Source organism: Schistosoma mansoni, chromosome 2 (genome assembly GCF_000237925.1).
Source record: "Schistosoma mansoni strain Puerto Rico chromosome 2, complete genome".
In the NCBI taxonomy this organism is placed as follows: domain Eukaryota; kingdom Metazoa; phylum Platyhelminthes; class Trematoda; order Strigeidida; family Schistosomatidae; genus Schistosoma; species Schistosoma mansoni.
This window is the reverse complement of record NC_031496.1, coordinates 8324822-8348472: the sequence shown is the minus strand read 5'-3', so window position 1 is coordinate 8348472 and position 23651 is coordinate 8324822. Positions and strand designations below refer to the sequence as shown.

At 38.8% G+C, this 23651-nt stretch overlaps 1 protein-coding gene across 1 annotated transcript; it reads left to right on the top strand.

Moving 5' to 3' along the window:
* Positions 1-15951: 15951 nt before the first annotated feature.
* Smp_123770 (kettin/titin-related protein) lies at positions 15952-22580 on the top strand (the record flags this gene model as incomplete). Its single annotated transcript, XM_018795557.1, has 9 exons — positions 15952-16278; positions 16317-16396; positions 16434-16493; positions 16528-16643; positions 16684-16807; positions 16845-16927; positions 19487-19666; positions 19880-20022; positions 22371-22580. The coding sequence occupies 9 exons, from the start codon at positions 15952-15954 to the stop codon at positions 22578-22580; spliced, it is 1323 nt and encodes a 440-aa protein (XP_018649858.1).
* Positions 22581-23651: the final 1071 nt, after the last annotated feature.

The window sequence follows — 23651 nt, the reverse complement described above, 5'->3', positions numbered from 1 at the left end:
GTTACCTTAATACGAACACAAACTAAAAGTTTATACCGTTATCATAGAGATGGATAAGGAGTTATACTCCCCTCGGATAAAACCCTTGCTCTCATGGTTCGCACGCATTTTGTCGATATACGAACATAATTAACTAAAGATATAGTACAGTATATGACCTGTAAAGTAACTATATTAGCTCTATTGATTTCACATACCTAATTTCACTCATTTTATAAGTGATCTGTTCGATCATCAGAACATTAAGTTTACAACATGAATCTCACGGCGACACTCACGTTAAACCAATTATTGTCAGTGGTTCATACGAGATTCTAAAACATACCACTGGTGTTATAAAAAACTCATTTTTTATAAAAAATAAGTCATATATTTTGTATCGTTTTGTGAAAAACTGAAACCTACCGAACATGTGGCTTCTTGATTTGATTATTACTAATATGAACAGAAAACACTTGTGTTGTTCATACTTCGAGCAGGTAACAAGGTGTTCCAATGTGGATGATTGGGGCACTTTATCATACTAATCCGTCCTTTTATGGTCATTTTTCCTCATGTCTGAGTCCCTAACCGCATACTCTACTTTTCTGGGTTGGGGAGCAACCTTATGCACCCGCAGATACGAACCCGGTTACAAAAGGCGGTTATTATTAACTTAAGGTCATATATTTCATCGGGTTTGGTGAGGAGTTCTACTTCCGGCAAATTCAAACATTTAAATATATGCCTTTTAAAAGAGTAATTTTTTGTCTTGTTTTCATACCTTTAAATGCACAAGATGTCTACACCGTGTCTATTTCAGATTATCAATCCATTCTGGCAGCTACGAAGATGAGCAAATGTTTGGTCATTATTTGTCCTGTGGCAAGTTTTACTCATTTTATTCATCTAATGCTAAATGCTTTAAATGTGGTAAAATTGGACATATGCAGACAGTTTGTAGAACTTCTGTTCATCTTGCTGCAAGTGGTGCTGAACTTTATAATTCTGATCCTATTAAGTTAAATGTTTCAAATGAATTGTAGTGGATGTCGAGTCGAGGACGGACTATGATCACCACTACTATTCGATTACGCGCCCACAAACGACTTGGTTCCTTTGATAACTCGTAAATCAAAAGGCTTTATTAATCCAGATCAAGTATATTTATTGGCGATCTCGTGGTATCGAAATAATACCGAGACGTGCCAAAGGGTATAGGCGAAATGGGCAGTGCGTGAGCAAGTTCGAACCAGACAAGGCGGATAGCGAAACAAGAAGTGAATGTGATACAGTTAAACAAATACAGTAAAACAATCTCTGGTACAATCGGCTACAATAATAATAATTGTTTCTGTTATTCCAATCGTGTTCTTATCGAGACTGGCCGGTCACTACAGAATCATGCTCTGATCACATTCACGTTATTATTTTACCAGATATGCGTTGTTCCCGTGATTCATGTATTTATAATGAAATTATTCACAAATATACGGAAGATATACTGAGTGCACCAAATCCTAACAGATCTCTGATGTTATTTTATCAGATGTGGTTTATCCTGATGATTAATTTATTTCGAGTGAAATCTCAATCAACTATGAGGATCAGGCCCTAAATGAGTTAAAATCTGATTACAGTCTTTATAATGTTGCATCACATTTTATTTGTCCTCACAATGGATTTATCTCTACTGACATTCCTAATGAGTGTGACAAATGTGTTCCGAACGAGTCGAATTCTAGCCACATTTCCGATGTTATTGTAACATATATTAGATATTGTCTTAACACTGTGTGTCAAGTAGAGTCCCTATGATGGATCAGAGGGAATAACAAGTTTTCTCGAAGAATTTAGAAAACCAGTTTGCCCAGATATGAAGTTTACACAGGCAGGAAATCCAAATTAAGTTTAGGATAGTCCTAATGAGTAAGAGGCAAATGCATATTAATCATTTGATTGTTTTTTCAGGCGAATCACGACCGGATGAATCACGTCTGTTAATTAGGCATATCAGGGCATATTCATCTGATAACTGTAACAATAGCCTGGTTTATTTTAATGTTAAAAGAAAATGTTATGTGTCATGTTTTTTATGTAAGTCAAAGTCACATGATGGAATGCCTCAAATTAGGTGTCAGTGTGTATCCCCAAATACACATATATAATAATAATGATCGAAGTCTGAGATATGAGAAGATAATTAAAATTAAGGACGTAAAACTGGTCATAAAATTGCGACATAAGGACCCCACATTATTTCCGTGGGGAGGATAGTGTCAGAAAGTCTGTGGTTTAAATTCTAGATTTTAGTGATTTCAGTACACAACTGACAGGTTGACCATATACAATTCCAGGAACCAAGTGAGTCCCTCTCAACTTCAGTCGTTAGTTCTAGTACTAATGAGCATATTCTAGATCATATAAAGTCTGTATCCAAGGCATGGCCTGACATACATGTAATGAATCTAAGGGGACATCCAAAGGATTTCGGAAACTTAGATTCCAACACAAGCTATGGCGGTTGTGGTGTTTGTACAAAATAATGATCATTTGATACTTGATGTCTGTCTAGTTTCAAATTATAAATGCAATTCGTTCGTTTGTGCTCACTTAATTTTCTTTGGTTTAAACAGCGCTATTTCGGGGATTCCTAGTTTATATAACGAACTAAGTATTTCTAAATATCACATACACTTTCTAATAACTTTTTGTAACCAGTGACGCTTTTGGGTGGACTGCAAAAAGTACCTTTGGAGGTACAATCTGCTTCTTTAATAGTACCGCTCTATTAATTGACCTAATCTTAAAATTGTAGATTTGTCATGAAGTAACTGCCTAATCTATACGATCTTACATTGAAGTCACATCACCGTCTACACTGAGTCATTCTGTCGTAATCATCACCAACTTGTGATGGAGAACACATTTAGGCTGGAGATAGGACATTATATGTAATATGACTAAAAGAGATAATTTACACAAGAATGACCACACCTGTAAGGCTAAGCTATGCCATCCGATGAATTGAATTTCGAATGAATGTTGCCGGGTCCACAATTATCGACCTTCTCTTAGAGTCACATGTTGAAAGTCTATTTTTCTAGTTAGCTCATGTTCAGCTTTGAGGAGTGTGGTTAGGATCCAGTGCCATTACATTCTAAATGACATCGACTCTAGATGTTTTTGATTGGCTTTATTTATATTTATAAGTGATATGTAAAGTAGTGAGAGGTCACATCCAAATACATAGTGTATGTTTAATGTAGCGGTATAAAGTTCAGAGTACGATGAGGATCGATCAATGAGTTTATGTAACGTGACATCATTTGCTTTAGTGACGGAATCAGACCTTGTGCAGGTGCTGTAGGTATCAGGGTAGATTATGTTTTTTCAAATGGTTCTGGATGTAATTGAAGAAGCTCTTATATGTAGCAACAGTAGATCACCGATGCCGCCAGGTAGGAACTGATCAATTGTTTCCGCGTCTGCCATCTTAGATGGCCTGGAAATAAGCAGAAGAAGTTTCATCGTAGGTGAGGTCTTATTAATTGACTGAACGGCAGCCGTTAGAATTTAACAAATGTTGGAAGGTTAGGTTGAATTCAATATGCGTTCTGAGATAATATATGTACGTTAATGAATGAAGGGGTGAGTACTGCGAGGATGCAGTGATGAAGAGTCAAATTAACGAAAAAACTGTCAGAACATGGTGTAAGATCCACTTTGAGGGTTCCGTGTGTGAAAATCCCTGATTCGCATACATTTAAACTTGTTCTTAATGGTTTCTTTAGTTATACATTTTTGTTAGTCTTTTTGATGCAATTTGAGATTGTAATGTTTCATTTCATAATAATTTTCTTATTTTTCCTCTTTCGTTTTCACTGAGTTTCTATGTTTCTCTCTGAACTGTATCTATGTTGTTTTGGTTGATATTTAATCTTGGCGGCAGCCATGTTGATTGTTCCCTCTTTGAGTGTGTTGCTTGATTTGACTGGGATTGTGCATTGTGGTCGTGAATTGAAACACATTCCCAGAGTTGGAAACACTTTGTGTTATAAAGCAACAAACTATTATCTTCTGAACGGATTTTTACTTGATCTATCCAGAAAGGATAGAATAACACTTATTTTTCGGTGCGTTCAGTAATTTTCTTATATTTCTTATCAATTTGTCTATTTATTGTAATTTGGATCGATTATTTTGGGAACAATTATTTGTTGAATAACTGAGTGGTAATATTTGTTTAGGTAAAATTGTACATTTATATTTATGATGAAATTTAGAACCGTTGTTTCCCCAATCACCTTGTTCTGACTTCGATTGGGGCGAGCTAGTGTCTTCTCTTACCAGACAGTTATTCTTCATCCAAACTTAGTTTGGATCTTATACATGGTATTTTTTTGCTAATAACACTATTTACTTTTAGAGAAAAGGTATAGATAAAAAAAACCAAGCCGGCTTAGAATAGTTGCAGCCTTCGAAATTCTCGAGGGCCTGTTTCTTAGGTGGATGTACAAATACCAATATATCTGAAAACTATGTGGTCCGAGTACAACGTTAGAGGCCGTCTGGATATTTCCCAATCCGTATCACATATAAATAAGTCAAAAAAGTAACTAAGATGACACATGTATATCAATAAAGTCGAATAAAGGGTTACACTGTGAGATGAAAGTAAATGCTGATTGGTTATTAAACATTACTAAGAATAGTAATCACTAATGCAACTAAAGTTTGGAGGGCAGAGATACGGTCCAGTACGGAAGAATTGTTTTCTAGCGTTAATTAACATATTATGCACGGTAATACGATAATTTATCTAGTTAATACTTAGATTGAGATTGTTTGTTTACATATAACTCGATTTATAGGTGCCTCTTAACGAGGTACAAATATACATGATTTTGGCTACAAGTCAACGGGAGCGGTAGAATATTTGACTACTCTATGAAGAAGTAACTATGATATGTGATTAAGCATGATAAATGTTGTAGGAAGTTATCTAATGCAATTATGAACCTCGACTGGATTACTTTTGCTCCTATGTAATGAAGATTTGAAGTAAAATTGTTCGGTAGCATATAAATCAAAGAGAATCGGGATCAAATGCTCCATCTTAATGAGCTAGTTCTTGGATTTTAATAGCATTTTAAATTGATTGGGTATAGGTTCAAAATTATTCCAAGCTAAATACGTAGCACTGACTGAAAGAAAAATCTAAACAAAATTTGAGATTTCCTAAAATTACAGTAAATTTCTGGTGTTTTTATCTTCTGTTTGACCATGGAACTCGGCAGTCGGAAATTAGTCAGGCAGTAATCAAGTAAGATGAAAATTCTAAGGGAGAATTTGTGACGGAAAATAGAATATGAAATGAAGAAGCATACAGACAAATTTATTATCAACAACTGATCAAGTCTTGCTTAAATAAGCTACAGGCAGATGTGCGTTTGCTTTGTCCTATAGCTATACTTACGAATGGTTGATATTTTGACAAACATTTTACACAGAGCACTTATATACTGATAGTGTTTGTTAAAAATATCACATTCGATTAAAATCGTAGTTGGTTAATTATTTTCATCGATTGGGCTAGTTAGCCTGAATACCACCCAACATTGGGGTCAAACTACGAGTGTTCACAGTAATTGGCAAATTGTGCCATTAAGTCAGCTACAAAAAATTAGGTACACAATGCTAGGTTGTGTTATTTATAGTCTTGCTCATCAGTGTAGATCGCTAACTTATGTGATCTGTGTCAAGGATTTGGAGCTGGCAGTCAAAGTATACCAGTTATCAGTGGCTCTGTACCACAAAATCGAGCTCACTCAAACAAGGCATTATTATCAATGGCCTTGAATTATATGATAAAAAAGGTAGTAAACGTAAATGTAAACGAGCATCAAATGATGAACGCCTAGTCAGAGAAGGTTGTGAAATACAAAACTGCTATAAGTAGAGAGCTCCAGTTACTTAAGAATAATTTCCTGTATGGATATAGCGTTAACAGTTATGTACTCGTTGAGTCAAGCGATCAAAACACAATAACTGGGTAACCACGCAGCACTGATGAAACCAAAAATGCATGTAAACGGTACGAATATGAAATATCTGAAGAATTTCTAATCAGGTCTGTATGGTCGATAGGTACAAAAATAGTAGTTCGGCTTACTTCACAGGCGAACAGTGAACAACTTGACAACGATCATTTCAGAATTCAAGAATCACAGAGAAGGTTACTTGTCAGGCTAATCAGAAGCTGAGTAGTAAAAGCATTCAGTAGCAATACCTGCTTCTGAAAATCGGGAAACAAGCAGCCCGTCCCTTCTCCTAAAAAGATAACGAGATATTTGAAAAAAGTTAGAGAACCATAAACAAGTCGATTCTCAAAATGACAAGGTCTCTGGATGACGAGAGACTGGCTAAGTTAAACTTAATCCCCTGGTCATACAGAAGAACTAGAGGTTACTTGATCACAATTTTTTGATTGCCTAGTAACAAATTTACATCTCATATACTCTTACTTTTCTTATCTTGTAAGGCAGAGTATTAACATGAAAGGTTCATAAAGATCACCATACCCAGAACCAACTGATCGTCTTCTGATCACCAGTACTTCCATCTAATTGTCAGTGAGTGAAATTCTTTATCTCAACGAGTTTTTGAAGTTCAAACTATTACAGCCTCAAAAGAAGATTAAATAAGATAATAGACCTAAAGATGCCACAAGTATTTGGACTTTGACTAGACCTTAATCAGTAGCATCTGTAACGGAAACATGCCTACCCAGTGAAATCAGAAGTCAGAAGCGAGGAAGTTCGAAGACATATTTGATAGGCTATCAATATATCTAGGAGCGACTGATCCAAACTGGCTAGCGGTTGTGGGAGAAGTGGAGCACAGCGTATGAACTCGTGATCTGGTGCGGATGCGTGACCGAAGGCCTTCAGCTAGGTGAGTCCATTAAAACTAATATGGTTAGCATCAAATGTCGAAGACCTACAGAACTATTGATTTTGGAGATTTATTTACTGTTACAGACCTCTATCACGATAACTACCGAGAGGTATCGAGGTTCCTCTCTCTACGAAGAAGTGCACTAAGACAGTGTCTAAAAGAACAGCACTCATAATAGATTGGGAAGATGACGAAAGTGGCACACAGTTCACCGATGGCTTGTAATCTTAACGAGTAGGTCGGATAACTCTGGCCGATAAGTACAACTAAGTTGCAAATCAATCACTTCACCTAATCGTACCATTAAAAGTAGATATCATTAGGGAGAGGCTTGACAAACACATGTTCATTCACGGATTATTACCTACTACTTGAATCATCTGTGTCTGATGCGTGTCTCATAACTTACCACCTATCATTATAATCTCTCACCAACTACCTCCTAACTCGCTAATTATCATCTTTTTCCCCCTTATCCAGTTCTGACTTCTAAAGCTCACTGCATTGCCAATTAGCTGACTTGTTTGTTATTCTTGGAACAGTCGTGTTCTCTTATCACTTGAGTTATCATATTGTTATTTTCACGTTGCAACCAAAGAAAATCTTGCCTGGTAATATGATAAATGTTCAGTATTCAGGAACCCTACTACCCAAGGAAAAACACACCCACTCAAGCTACCAGATATACAAAACCACAAATAACTATCAAACTGGCTAGACTTCTGCTCAATGAACATTGCCAAATACCTGAGACGGTGCTGAGACAACACGGAGCGAACGCAAAAAATCGGTCTGCGTATACAAGTTTGTGGTGAAGATTTTAGGTTTGTTTTCCACTTAAATGCTAGAATTCGCTGCCGGCCGAGCTAGTCCAAACGACTTCCCAGGAATTCTTTAAGAAGAAACTTGACATATTCTTAAGTACTAAGGATAATATTTTAGTATGATTTAACAATTTCTTTCTTTCTTTTCCCTCTTTTATCGATAATATACCCAGGTTCCTGCCTCGAGGTAGTGATGACTCACTGCTGATAGATATGGAAGCCTGTTAAGCGAAAGCTTCTTCTACTCCGTCCAAAGGCCCAGGAATCGAAAACGCGCCTCGACATCCAAACAACAAAATACCAAACCTAGACGCCCTGGAAAACCTGGGAAATCAATTACGGTTCGTAACGACTCTATCATAATCATGAACCTTATTGACAACCCTGACCTTCCTCTCAGTATGCAGGACAAAAATGACAGGATGTTCTGGGGAGAATTGAACAAGAGGCTTGAACTGCCTAGAATAGAGTCTTTGACGGTCACACGGCTCACTCGGGGGAAGAACTCTAACCACCAAAACCACCCGAGGCTGCTTCATGTTACACTTAAGAATGCCTCCGACATAGTGGACGTCCTGCTAGCCAGTCACTTACTGAAATCCGATGGGAACGTAAGAATACTGCCCGACATATCGTATTCTGAACGAAATCTCATCCGGAACATCCCTAAGGAATCTCGCGAGGCGTTTTTCCGTGGAAGAAATATCATTGTGCAAGGTGTACCGGAAAATATGGACCCAACTCAAGCAAACTCTGATATTTGGGAATGGAAATTCATTAAGCATTCCTTAAAACTCAAGAACATATTGACCCAACACGTAATGAGACTAGCCAAGAGAGACGGAGACTCTAGGCCCCGGCTATTGAAGATAACCTTCCCTTCCTCCCACATGGCGGCTGCCACTCTGGAAGCATTTCGTGCCAATAGACGTCGGTTGCCAACTGGCATCCATATGCATCCGGATAGGCCCCACGACAGCAGGATCAAGCACAAACGAAAGCTGGAGCTGACAATTCCACTCGTGGACTGTCTTGATCATAAAAAATACGTGTAAAGGACAGGGACTACCAAGTCGGTAAACATTGTATAGGTAGTCTATCTGGATGCGCACCAACTTCACAACCAAGAGTTTCTCAATCTTGATGAGTCAGTATGGTGCTCAGTAAGATTGTCTACCACCTCGAGGTGTCTAGTTGGGGTCATCTACAGGGAGCCCACTGCCGACATCGAATATGACAAACGTCTGCTGGAAGGATTAACCCGCTCTACGCGTCTCGGATTCTCTCAATTCCTGATTCTAGGGGACTTCAATCTTCCTAGAATCAACTTCGTGGAACATACATACATTGGAGGTGCCAACTCTACTGAAGCTCCGTTCTTCAACCTCATCGGTGACCTAGGATTATTCGAAAATGTGAAGTCGGCAACTCGTTGGAGAAACAGTCAGACGCTGTCGCGCTTAGACTGGATATTCACAAACGAAGAATTCCTAGTTGACGACCTCTCAATCCTGGCTCCTCTGGGTAAAAGCGATCACGCCGTCTTATCATTCAGCTTTGTCAGCAAAACGGAGCTAAGATACCCCACTAGCAACAGGCGCTGGAATTTCAAACGGTTGAATGTGTTAGCTTTACATGACTATCTACAACAGGTGGATTGGGATGTTCACCCTCAACTTGAAGTGGATGCTCATTGGGATTTTTTACTGCACACGATCTTATGTGCTACTGAGCATTCAGTTCCTCAAATGGTCCCAAAAAGCTACAAACAACCTCCAATCATCAAGAACCGCACTCGTCGTCTGCTAAACCGCAAAAGGCACTGTTGGGCCGAATATAAACGAACCGACAATAAAGACGCATACAGGCAATATAAACACATAAGGAACATATGTTCAAAGGCAATAAAAGAAGACAGGCTTCAGTTCTAAACCAAGCTTATCAATAAATTCGTCTCCAATCCGAAAAGCTTATTCAGTTACGCAGCTTCTCTTCGACAAGGCAAAACTGGAGTTTCCCAATTGCTTGGTCCCAATGGCCCGACCAATAACGACGGTGATGCCGCCAACCTTTTGGCTGAACAATACTCCCAGACATTCCAGCTGACCCACATCAACTATACTGACGGAAGCTTCACCTGCACCTGTACAAGACTTTCCGAAATGGACCTGAGTGCTGACCTGGTGCTCCGTAAACTGCAGCACCTAAGAAAAGACACGTCTCCCGGTCCGGATATGGTTCATTCTGCTGTATTGAGGGAGCAGCTTCAATCCTGGTGACACCACTTAGCGTGATGTTTGCACACTCGCTAAGCAGAGGCAAACTACCGGAAATTTGGAAGCTGGCTCACATCACACCAATTTTCAAAGGAGGTCGACGCAGTGAACCCTCAAGCTACCGACCAGTGGCCCTTCTCTCCATACCTTCCAAAATTATGGGATCCCTAATATACGACGGTTTACTAGAATACTTATCATCCTTAAAGTTCTTCTCACCTCAACAGCATGGTTTCAGAAAAGGTCATTCTTGTATGGCCAACCTGCTGACTGCGGTGGACAGATGGACAACCATCCTTGATCGCAAGGGGAAGGTTGACGTCATTTACCTTGATTTCTCAAAAGCTTTTGATGGGGTCAACCACGTATGTCTTATCAATAAGCTTAGACGATTGGGTATAAAACCCCCTTTGGTTGATTGGCTCACTTCATATCTAGAAAACCGACACTTTAAGGTCAGGGTTAACTTCACTCTCTCTCAGGCTATGGAATGTCCTAGTGGGGTCCCCCAAGGCTCAATACTAGGACCTCTTCTCTTCTTGATTTACATTGACGATCTTCCTCAACAAGTTTCATCTGACTTATTGCTTTTTGCTGATGATGTGAAACTTTGGAGAGGGATACGTAATCATAATGATATACTAGTTATTCAGGAGGATCTGACCCGACTTCAAAGTTGGGCAGACGACAACGGACTTACCTTCAACACTTCGAAGTGCAAAGTAGTCCATCTGCGACATGTTGCAGACTATAGTCACAACTTAGGTAATTCCCCTCTAGAAGTTTCCCAAGCCGAAAAAGATTTGGGAGTGTTGGTACCCTATGACCTGAAGTCGTATGCGAACTGTGACAAAAACGCCTTTCAAGCAAAGCTTGTATTGGTAACATTGAAGCGCATTTTTGGCCAATTTGACGGTAGAACCTTCCGCATAATCTTCAACAGTTTTATTCGTCCGCATTAAGAGTACGGAAACATAGTATTTCCTCCCTCCCTCCAAAAGGATAAGGACACTCTGGAACGTATACAACGTCGAGCCACGAAATCAGTTCGGGGACTCAAATTCAAACCTTATGAAGAGCGCCTCCAATCACCTAACCTTTACCCGTTAGAGTACAGGCGTCTTAGAGGTGACCTTCTTATGACTTACAGTATCCTTAATACTTCTGGTCATCCCCTTAAACATCTTCTTAAGCTTAGTCATAACACTAACCTAAGAGGTAACACCCAGAAATTGGAGACCCTACATAGCGGAACAGACTGCAGACACAAATTCTACTCCGTTAGAGTTGTCAAGTGCTGGAATTCGCTGCCGACTGAGCCAGTCCGAGCGACTTCCCAGGAGTCCTTTAAGAGGAAATTTGACTTATTCTTAAGGACTAAGGATAACTTATTATGATTTACCAAATTCTTTTTTTTCTCTATTATCGTTCATATACCTAGGTTTTTGCCTGGAGGTATTGGTGATCCACTGCTACTAGACACGGAAGCCCGTTAAGCGAAAGCTTCTTCTATTCCGTCCACGCGCTATTTAAAAAGGACAGTGGTATTTTTCCTCGTTGAGTAAATTCTATTGTTTTGATCGTTATTAACGTATCAAGACTACTGTTTTTATACTTTGATTGAATTTATTTCAGTTAAAGTATTCTATTAGAGTATCATTTTTGGTATCCTAAATAGTTTTATCGTCGGTACTCCAGAGTACCTTTGTTTTTCTATTGTGTCTGTTAGTACTTTAGTCCTAACTATTTATAGTTTTTTTCTACTTATAGTCAACACTCACTTTCGCATCCTAAAATGACTGGAAGATGCAACAAAAGCATTTGCCACCGCCCAGGATGTCGATATCCTGTTGATAGCGGCATGCAGTGCGATGAGTGCAAAGGTTGGTACCACGAAGTTTGCACAAATCTAACACCTGCAGCTTTCAAGCGGTTCAGTAAAAATGGGTGCGTATGGCTATGTCAACAGTGCTGCTTGGATGCAAATAGCCTGTTAACCGAGGCCATCTCAATAGTAAATGCCGCAAAAAAGTGTCTCGGCAAGCGCGGTCGGGATACATCAGTCAGAACTCAATCTGTCGACACGCAGATTGACACAAGGCAGGCCCAAGTGAGTCCAAAAAATGCCGACCCACACTCTACAAAGGAGGAAGAACATCCTCCAAAGAGGTCTAACACAACCAGAAACTCGCGCAAAAAAGTCTCTTCTGTCCCTCGTATCAAAAATGGTGCCCAGAAGGGAACTTCCGGAAACCGAAACCGCAAGGTTCGATCGGTTTCCAGCGCGAAAGATGACCCAATCTCCCAAGTCGTCCTGAACCTTCCGGAATCCCACAGTACGCCTGACGCGACTGTGGTTACCACTCCAAAGAACGTTGGCGATTGGGTACGGGTCGTAAGAAAAAAACGCCAAAATGACGTAAAAGGAAATCATACCCCCGCCAAAAGGGTCGACAAGCCGAGGTCTGATCACAGCGACAGATCAGTCATTCTCCATAGAGTCAAGGAGAGTGACAGCTTAGAACCGAAAGCTCGTTTTGAGCATGACATTGTGTTGATAAAACAACTACTCAACCAAGTTATGCCCAAAAACATCCCCGGAGTCACCTTGCTAAAGGTGTATAGACTAGGAAATCTAGCGCATCTGAAACCAAATCAATCTAGACTACTTAAAGTCGTTTTCAAATCCCCGAACGAACGCGACTTAATCTTAGAAAATGGACATAAATTAAAGGGTTCAGGAGTTTTTCTCCGTAAGGACTTACCGTTGGCGGACCGTGTTAAAAGACGGGAAGCCGAAAAGGAACTACAGCTCAGATTAGACGCTGGCGAAAAAGACCTGAAAATTGTAAATTTTCGGGTTGTGAGGCTTCGACAGAGGATGATGCCGAAGCCACTCTGGGTGAAGCACGAGGCCACCTAAATAGGCTTCGGATCTGTTATACCAACGCCCGGAGCTTACTAAATAAGCTACCGGAACTAGGTGTACAGATTGACTCAACTAGGCCAGACATAATCGCAGTCACAGAAACATGGCTGACGCCGTCTATAGATAGTAGGGAACTTGATTTCGAGGGTTTTACATTAGTAAGGGCCGACAGAACACAAACGCGTAAAGGAGGGGGAGTAGCTCTATTCATTAGGAATGCTATCCCATTCACCATTATCGACAGTGTATCCCATGAGAGTGGGACGTATGAATTAGTTTGCTGCCGCCTGAAATGCAGGGGACAAGAGTTGCTACTTAGTTTGATCTATCGCAGTCCAAGCTGTGAGGTAAACGAGGTCCTGCTAAGCAGTCTCAACACTTTATCACGAAGTGATCGATGTCTAATCCTAGGGGACTTCAATGCACCCATGGTGGACTGGGGAAATCTGCGGACTGAATCGTCAGCAAATTCCTTCGAACAGGAACTAGTTGATGCGGTAATCACATGTGCCCTAGTGCAACACGTGAAGGAAGCAACGAGGTACGACCCGGGTTCTGCATCATCCTTACTAGATCTTATATTGACTCATTATGAGGATGATGTTGCAAACCTGGATTACATGCCACCCCTAGGCAAAAGTTATCATGCAGTTTTAAGCTTTGACTTCCATATAACTGTCGATCACGAGTACGCTTCAGCTCAATCCAGACCTAACGTCTGGAAAGCAAACATACCAGACATCATGAAATCAGCATCATCAGTAGATTGGAAAATAGACCCAGAGTCATCAATCGAAACGGCTTAGGACATATTCCGGAATTTATACTTAGAAGTTACCGCCCCCCACATCCCTTGGACTACACCTAAGAGAACGAGAAACTCTCCACCGTGGTTCAGTAGGGAGGTTCGCATCCTTCTCCGTAAAAGAAGGAAAATGTGGGACAGATTTAGGTTACTGGGGACTGACGAGGCAAAATCTCAGTATCAAAAGGCTCGAAATACCTGTGCCTCAACCCTCCGTAAGGCCAGAAAGCTGTACGAAGAGAAAATCGTTAGGGAATCCATAGAATGCCCTAAACGCTTGTATTCGTATATAAACCAAAGGACAAAAAGAAGAAGAAATGTTCCTTCACTATGGGGAGACAGTACTGCCACATCACTAGTGGAGGACGACTTTGGCAAAGCTCAAGTATTCTCTAAATACTTTAGCGATGTATACACCATAGAAACACCCTTCTCACCAGTCCATGAAAATCCCCCCACACAAGCACTGGACAGCGTAACCATTAAAGAACTCGATGTCTTTGGTCTGCTAGTTAAGCTTGACATAGGTAAATCCACTGGACCCGATGAACTGCATCCTAGGTTACTAAAGGAATTAGCTAACTTTGTTGCGAACCCTTTAAGTGTATGTTTTAATCTATCCGTAACCCAGGGTCGTCTACCAAAAGACTGGAAGAACGCCATAGTAAGTCCAGTCTTCAAAACAGGTACAAAACATAAGCCTGAGAATTACCGACCAATTAGCCTAACTAGCGTGGTTGTTAAAATCTTAGAAAAGATTATTCGGAAGGAGCTGTTAAAGTATCTCGATGAAAACCGGCTCCTCTCCGAAAAGCAGCATGGTTTTAGAACAGGTTACTCTTGTCTCACAAACTTATTAGTCGCTCGTGAAAGCTGGTGCGCTCTTAAGGACCAAAAATTACCTATAGACGTAGCTTACATCGATTTCAGCAAAGCTTTCGACAAAGTTCCGCATAACCGGCTATTATATAAGCTAAGGAATGTCGGGATTGGAGGCAATCTATTGATGTGGATAAAAGACTTCCTGGTTGGGCGTCAACAAAGAGTAAGGGTGAACTCCAAGTTGTCTAGCTGGGAAACTGTGCTTAGTGGAGTCCCCCAGGGTACAGTTTTGGGGCCAGTGTTATTCCTCCTGTACGTAAGTGATCTCCCTCGTCTACTATCGTCATCGGTCTTACTCTATGCTGATGATGTCAAGATATGGAGAGCGATACAAAGCAAGAGCGATAGCTTAGAACTTCAAAATGACCTGGAGAGATTATCTGAATGGTCCCAAACCTGGCAATTGCCGATAAACACTTCCAAGTGTATTGTGATGCATATTGGCCACCACGGTACAGATACATACACGATGAATAACACTGAGTTACCTATTGTTCAGGCACACAATGACTTAGGCGTCATCGTTAGTCAAGACTTAAAGACTACTGCACACTGCCGTGCAATAGCCGCCAAAGGTTTTAGGACTTTATGGTCCATACGCAGGGCTTTTAGGCATCTTGACGCTAAAACGTTTCTGACTTTGTATACAGTGTTCGTACGCCCTAAACTTGAGTACTGCATACAAGCAGCTAGCCCCTGCCTAAAAAAAGACAGTGAACTCTTGGAAAGGGTTCAGAGAACAGCAACTAGGCTGATTCCCGGAATAGCGAAGCTCCCGTATGGTACTAGACTGACCAAGCTAAACCTATTCCCGCTGTCATATAGAAGAATCAGAGGCGACTTGATTACAGTTTTCAAATTGCTTAATGACAAATTTGCACCTGATATGCCCTCATTTTTCTTGTCTTCCAAAACAGAAAATCTACGAGGACACTCCAAAAAAGTTCACAAGCCCCGAATGAATTACTTGTCAGCTGACTACCGACTTTCCCATCGAATAATCAACGAGTGGAATTCATTACCTCAGCACGTGGTTGAGGCTCCATCCGTCGACTCCTTCAAAAGAAAGTTGGATCAGCTGAGAGACCATCATCGCCAGGACTAACACAGGCCATCAAGCCTCCTGTCCTTTCCAAACTGAAACTGAAACTGAAACAACTATTTGAACCATTTGAAGGCATCTTGACCATTTGAAGTTTATCCGGAGCGGTTTTCGCATCTGGCGTTACGTACACTTTTTTTATTTGTATTGTCAAATTCCAACCCAGTCTTATTTCACTGCTTTTTAATGATAATATGTCTACACGTAATCCATCCCCACCTCCAGATTATGACGAAAATGCCAAACAACTTGATATGATAGGCGACACAACTTACAGCAGACGTTGGCTCTTTTCGTTGTTAATTAAATTTCTGGAAAAGGTTAATAGTGAGACCTCCGCAACTTGGCTAAGTTCCGAGGAAGATCCCTCTCGTAAGGAGTTAGAAACAGAACTGGAGGAACAGCTGTGTTGTCTGTGGGATCTAACTGTCAATCGTGATGTTCTGAAATTTCTCGACGAGTTCGAAATCGTCTCAATATTTAACAATGCTTTGGGGAGTGTTCAAAACCCCAGGTTACTGGTGAGATAGCACGTTTGTGCGAAAGTTTATTAGTAAAGGAAATTATAGTAGGAATTTTGGGAAATCTAGCTTATGATCCACTTGCCTGCCGTAAAATGAGCGAAAGTGAATCGTTTATGTACGTCTTTATATTTATAACATTTGACTTAGAGTAGTGTTCGTGTAATAAACTTGCTTTACACAAGAGATACTCCTGCACTAATTGAAACATGCAGGTTAGTTTATGTTCTCTGTGTACATGTTCCTAAGATTAATTCAAACTGCGCTTGCTTCAGATGAATATAGAGCACCTTGGTTAAATGAAATTCGATTTCAGACAGAGTTCCTTGAAAATATGCTTTTTATTTTGAAAAGCTCAACCAATGGTATTCTTCCATGGATATATATTGTCTATACTCCTGATAGCCACACTTCTAATAGGTACAGTACGTCTCATTGACGTCATCACACGAGAAGATGATAGTTTAGCTGAGGTTTGGTGTGGCGATCGCCTACTTACTGCTATATTGATAGCGCAGCATCAAATGAAGTAATTTTCGATTTCCCAATTAATTATTTTTGTACAGGTGGCTTCATGGCAGTGAAGTAGAAATCATTCATCGTTTACTTTATACGTTTTCTTCCAATGTAAATGGTGTGTCAGCCCTAGGTTAGTGTCTTTATTTCGGCGAAAACTCATTAACATAGTTCACTTCTGAAATTTATATCTAACATGTTGACATATACTTGTGTACATCGCATAATGGTCAAACTGAATGTTTTGTTGTTTCATAGGCATGTGATATCTGCGGTAACGAGTAACCCTCTTTCGTTGGTAATTCATTCGAATAAATTTTTAGGTGTTCTGTGCAAAACCTTAACATTGTCAGATATCTGTCGGCTACGATATAATTAGAGATAATTTATGAAAATCAAAGACTCGTCCATTGGATTGTGTTACTTGACTGTTTTTTTATTTTGCTATCGACTCATTGCTCTTATATTTATATGATAGCCATAATACATAAATGTGTAGAAAGTTGTTTGAGTCGATGGCTTAGTCGTTGATTGCATGGATCCTATACTAGAAAGATTTCCACACCTCAATATTTTAGATCATAGGAATGCTTTGTCTTTGGATGTAATTTTCAGCTTAAACAGTATGATAGATTGTTATAATTAGCACTGTAGGTGTGTGGACTTCGTGACCAGTTCCCCAGACCTAAAGATGAAAGGGTACGACTATGTTTTGGTGGATAAAGTGCAACCCTCAAGTAAATCTTAACTTGCATACATGTATATATTCCAGTTCTTCATATCCACAAACTGCTTCCTGGATTGTGTTGAGGAATTAATTCTTTATGACGTATGATCTAGGACTGTAACTGTAGTGGTATGTAGTTTAGATGATCGACTAAGAATAGGCCTCAATACTCAACTTGTGTTCATAGCTTAGTTAAAATTAAAATTCGGTAGTTATCCCATATTGTTAAAGAGCTCACATCACATGTTCTTGTGTTATTTCTCTGTGATGTCGAAGAATTAGAGGAAACGTGATAGAAAAAATAGAATCCTTTGGCACTCATAAAATTTGTCAAGTACTCTGAACCTGGTCGATGTATACAGGAATATATTTATAAACTTTATGTTATGATAACTAAGATTTTTTTACCTAGTGCTATTATAATCAGCTGATTTCAAGCCATAAAATTCTCTTCATTTGTATTGAAACGTTTGTTTCCGTAATTTGTTCGTCTTTAATTTTAATTTCCTCCCACTTCCAACTGAAATTTTATTTCTGTCTATCTGTACACGTGTACATCGATTCCAACCATGGTTTGAAAATTTGTCTGTTGTGTGCATTTTAAAAGACATCCATACAGAAAAGTTGTGAATTCTTTTAGCTTGTGTAGAGATAGTTTTTAATACCAACATTTAAGGTTTTTCTTTCATTCATTTATTATCCCATCGCGGATGATAAATTGAGACAGTTTTGGGCGACACAGGAACCTGACGTATGATGAATTCATCGCACTATCTTCATATTTTATTTAAACTACTTGGTTCTAACCAAAAGGTACTGGCGTTAGTGAGATGAAATCTTGAGATCTATTTCAGTAAACACATGAATGATTATGTAGTCAATGAATATAATTTAAGGTGATTAGTTAATACTACTTTTAAAACATTTACGTGAATATATGTCATGTTAATTCAAGTACGCATGTGTCTTTACCCAGAAGGACACAACATGACTGAACACTTTTTATACAAAGATTAAAAATGAATATGTCAAGTGTATTTTAAGAGAGACTAACTAGGTGCATATTCAGGACACAGCAACATTGTATTTGGAGCTATATGTAGTTTGTTGTGGAAGTAGTTTCTGCAATATCTGACAACCTCTAACCGAAGGTAGCTTTAGTAAAAATATCTCAACAGATATATTTATAACAATCTACCCAGTGCTCAATTTATTCGAAGTTATCAAATCAAAACTTGGTGATGACACCTTCAAAATAATTAGTTTGAATAGTTCATTTTGCTTAAATCCAAGTTAGAGGACTTGATTCACAGATTGGCCCACGCTTGTTGTGGTATTACTTTAGGAAATCTGAAAGAATTTTTGTTCCAAGAAGTATATCGATTTGTTCTTTGCCATGTTTTGGGGAAATGCAAACGTGCCGACTTTTTACGTCAGTTGTTTAACTTGATCTAAAATTGGGCTATAGAGGGCTGAACAAGTTCAGAAAAACTCGCTGAATTCTACTTTAAGTCACATGGTTTTGTCAGTCGTCACAAATATTAAAGGAATTTTTACAAGTGACATGAAATTTACAACTGATGCAAACCAAAGAATTCCTTATCATTTTCCAGTCTAAATATTTGTGAATGTTTATTTATTGCTTTGATTATTTAACATAGTTTCAAATTGTTAGGATCACATTGTGTTATGTATATGATCCCATAACCAAAATAAGAAGTATTTCATTTTTATTGTTTCTATGTGTATGTTACTTCAATGCAAACCCCTCTGACATCTCCATCCTAATATCCAAATAAAAAAAGGGATTTTCCTCATTCCTATGACTTTCAGAAACATATCTTTCAATCACAAACAATCTAGAGGACCAGTGTTGAGTTTTTTATTCATTTAACTTGTATCTTTTCTTATCGTTCTTTATTAGTTGTCCTATCCTAACTGCTTTTTGTCTGTCCATTTTTTTAGTCAATTCATTTTCAGAAGTGTTACCTACATTTGGTGTCTACTTGCGTAAAGTTTGTGAAGATGCACCTCACCTCATTCACTTTGTCACGTACTACAATAGTTTACGAGCAATTATCCCGATAATAGATGTCGTTATAGCTAGCTTACCGTGCATGGATGCTATGTGTTGTTACTTATCAGGTAAATAAACTGTTATATCGAGTGTACTTTTTTCTACCTTTTATACATAGCATACTTTTTTCTGGTTTTAAAACTGCCACACTGTATGCTTACAGAGAAATATTGTCTAGGCTAAAATTTCGATGTGATACCGAATCTCCGGAAAGTAAAGCTAAATTTAGAAAAAAATTAATATCTTCCTGCCAATATTTACTCACTGTTCATACTTTCTAGATCCACATATCCTTCCTTGTTTAATACACATCGCTTGTGGTTGTCAAAAACAAAAGTCTGAATTACCTCTAGTCCGTGGAATTTTGGCCGATTTAAATGTATTATTCAAAGACATCATCAAATCAGTCAGTTCATGTTTAGAAGTAAGATGAAAAATATTTTATGCACTCTTTTTTATTTCCACACTTAGATTGTTAATTCCATCTTAATTTAAATTAAAAAAAATTAGATTTATAATATTAGTCAGTGGGAATAAAACAATTCAGCCAAATTGTATGTTCTTAGTGACGATAATGTTAGTTTTAAGCGTCTTTCCTCTGTTGATAAAAAGAGTTAATGTTTTTCTGTATACATGAACGTTAGAATGATATTTATTTACTATTTATTTGAACACATAATTATTAGTACAAAGGGGCACCAAATACATATGAGCCACACAAGTCACTTGGTTTGTGTTTGGGCTGTAATACTACTCGGGTGCCCAGACCGAAGCAGGTGGTTTTCTCAGGGGGCCACACCCACAGCCTTCGACCTAAAGGTCTGATCCACAAGGCAGTGGAGCAACGTGAGGAAATTCAGTCTCATGGTAGCCGGTGACCAACAATTGGTTCACACGCCATTTTTTCCCTCAGGGCACTGGAGTTCATGTGCACCATTGGTTTGGAATCAGGGTTTTCCAACTCCCCTAGGTGGACTTTCCGTGTCCCTCAACTCGATTAAAGCGCTGTACATTCGCTTTTCGTCCTCTCAATTTCGTAAACAACACCCTGGTGCGAGAAGGCAGTGAGTAGGACTTCCCTGGAAATGGCTGCATACACGTGACCATGTGAGAGCGTTTTGAGAGGGAGAGCTGACTCTCCCCACCCTCGGCCGTACCATTTAGGGGCTACTGATATTACAACTTGGCTTTGTACTTGCGTGAACTTTAGTGATGTATCAATCAGTTATTATTTGGATAGGAGCAATGATCATACTTTCTTTTCATGACTTTCCAATCGAATTGTATTGACTGAAGCAAAGCAATACTGCCAGCTACTTGACTGTAGTGGTCCCCAAATACTCCAGTGCGGCTGAGGGTAGAGGGAGTGCATTTCTTCTTTCAAAATGCTCTCATATGGCTGCGTGTACATAGCCAATCCCAGAAGATTCCTCCTAGCTGTACCTGTTACCTTGATGTGGTGGTTGGGCTTGCCTATCGTGATGACAGCCGAGATATATTGGCTGGAACACATTTTTTTTAGGTCCTATTCTGCAAGACGGATCGGTTGGAGAATAGTAAGAGTAAGAGCAGCAACTTGAAATTCGAGGGCGAAGTCTTACTGCTTACTGTAGATGGATGTGACAGTCGTAAGATGTTTCCTTCGGACAACCAGCACCTGCAGTGATGTTACCTTTTCACAGTGGAAGGAAAGGGTTAGAAAAGGTTGACGATAAAAATGTCACACCTAACCCTTACTCAATGGATTTCCGTATCCGACAGTAAGGCCTTTTGAAGTGTTGGGCTAATACAAAAAACCACTCGTAAAGAAGCCGTGTGCGACTGACCTCAGGCAGTTATCGCTTGGGCTCTCCAGTTACATTCACAAGTCGCTAAGACCACCACTAACTTTCAGGTCCTTCAAGGAGAAATATTCTTCCAAGGTATGGGCAACTGGGAAGGGACAATCGTCCTCACACCTCTATTAACACTCGAAGTTATCATGTTGACTGACTGAGGAAAATCCTACTCACTATCTTCTCATGGCGAGGGTGTTTTCAGAAGTGAGCGGAGAAAAAGTGAATGTCCGGCCCTTAAAGCGGGTTAGTGGGTACGGAGAACAACGGTAGTCGAGTTTGAAAACTCTAATTTCAAACCAACGTTGCATGTAGTTCCCATGATCCTTAAGGATCGAATTGCATATAAAACTATACTTTACGCTCGGCTACCATATGACTTCATCTCCTAACATTGCTTCGCTGGAAATTCAATGATTTATTGTGTGAAACATATATATTTTGGTGCTCCTTCGTATCAACGTATATGTGCTTAAATAAGTAAATATTAACAGTAGAGCTTTTTTCATCAATAAATGTGATCTTTAATGATTCTGCTTCCCCAAAAATGTAAGGGTGATGCTGAATGGGACATTATTTCGCTTCACAGACTTCTGAAGTACCGGAGGTTGGGTTGAAAATGTGTTGGAAAATAACTACCCACAAAATGGTCGTATTAAATTGTTATTTGTATTTTCAATTACCTGCTCCAATAATCAATCAGTTAGCTTAAACCACTACAGATATTGGGTTCTACATTGTTCCATTCAAACTGAGTTCATGAGAATAGTTAAATATAACTGCTCAATGCACAAATAGTGCATATATTACACTGTCTGTACTTTTTTATGAAGCTTACATTTTAAGTTAATCTTTGTCTCGTGTATAAATCTCACTATGTAACAATAAGTTTGATTATTACTGACTACATTTATGAATTTATATTTTTTGTCAATAGACAATGGATGATTCAAACATAGCACCATTAACTACAGGTGAATTACAATGGTTAGCAAACTTGGAAAATGATGATCAATTTGGATTTCGTGAAGCATTTACAAATTGTTGTTTAAATGATGGAGATTCTGAAACTAAAGCTTGTCTTATTTCTGTATGTAATCAGCTAAAGTTACCGAGGATTTTGGAGTCAGTCACAACAGATGGTTAAATGTCGAAGTGAAATGTTTCAAAATACACATTCAGAGCTAAAAAACCGAGTGAGAAATTAGGAAAAATTTAACGCTAACAGATTTTATGAGATCAAAACATCGGCCAAACTTAATTTCCCTTTGTAGATTTTCTATTATTTGATTAAAAACCTGTAACACTAATTGTTGCCTTGTTAGTTTTTAATGTCAAGTCAGAAAAAAAAAATAGATATCTACTTTATACTTATAATTATGTATATATGGGGCCTAGTGTTTCAGCCATATCCATATTGGTCTTTTGTGGGTGGGGAGGGGAGCTTAGTTAGAGATAATAAAGTGAACATTTCTTACTGATATCATATTCTTCGAACTTCCAGTAGAAGTCAACTTGAAGAAGGTGATAATAATGTTGCTCAAAATGAGAGTGATAACTTCGCTACCGAAACAATTCATCATTTTAAAGTCTTATAAGATAATCGTGTAGAGAAACCTCTACTTAAGTAAATCCTTTTATCTATAATCAGTCGATAAGAAAGGATAGTTCATTATATTGGATATTTTGATCTGAGGTAATTGGGACTTGCAAAGCTCATAGTGTTCACATATCTATTCGCTCATTATTGTATGGATTTGAGCCCATTGTTTTGTATCTCATATTCTATGTCTTTTCCTACTTGTTTGTTGTTTTTTATTTGTTTCTTCCCCCTTGTTGCAATATGATATGTGACAATTAAAACTGATAATTTGTAATAAGTCCCACGTTGCTCCTTCCTGTTTTCGTGTCTGAACATAATCAACTTTTGGATGAATGCAACAGGCACTTGCGTAGACTATCCTATTAAGTGTTTTTAGATCCTTGATGGTTACAGTCAATCATCACAAAACCATTTTAGATATCACGGAAATTGAACTTTTTGGATGAAATGGAGTTGACTCACTGTCCACGTATGCACATGTTTGCAGAGTCAATTAAAATTTCGATAGGTTAAAGACCATGTGTAACGATTTATCGGCAAGCATTTTCAAGATGTTCGAAATATAAGATGATCTAAATTTTTATATCTGCCACCAAATGTAGAGCTAGACAAAAT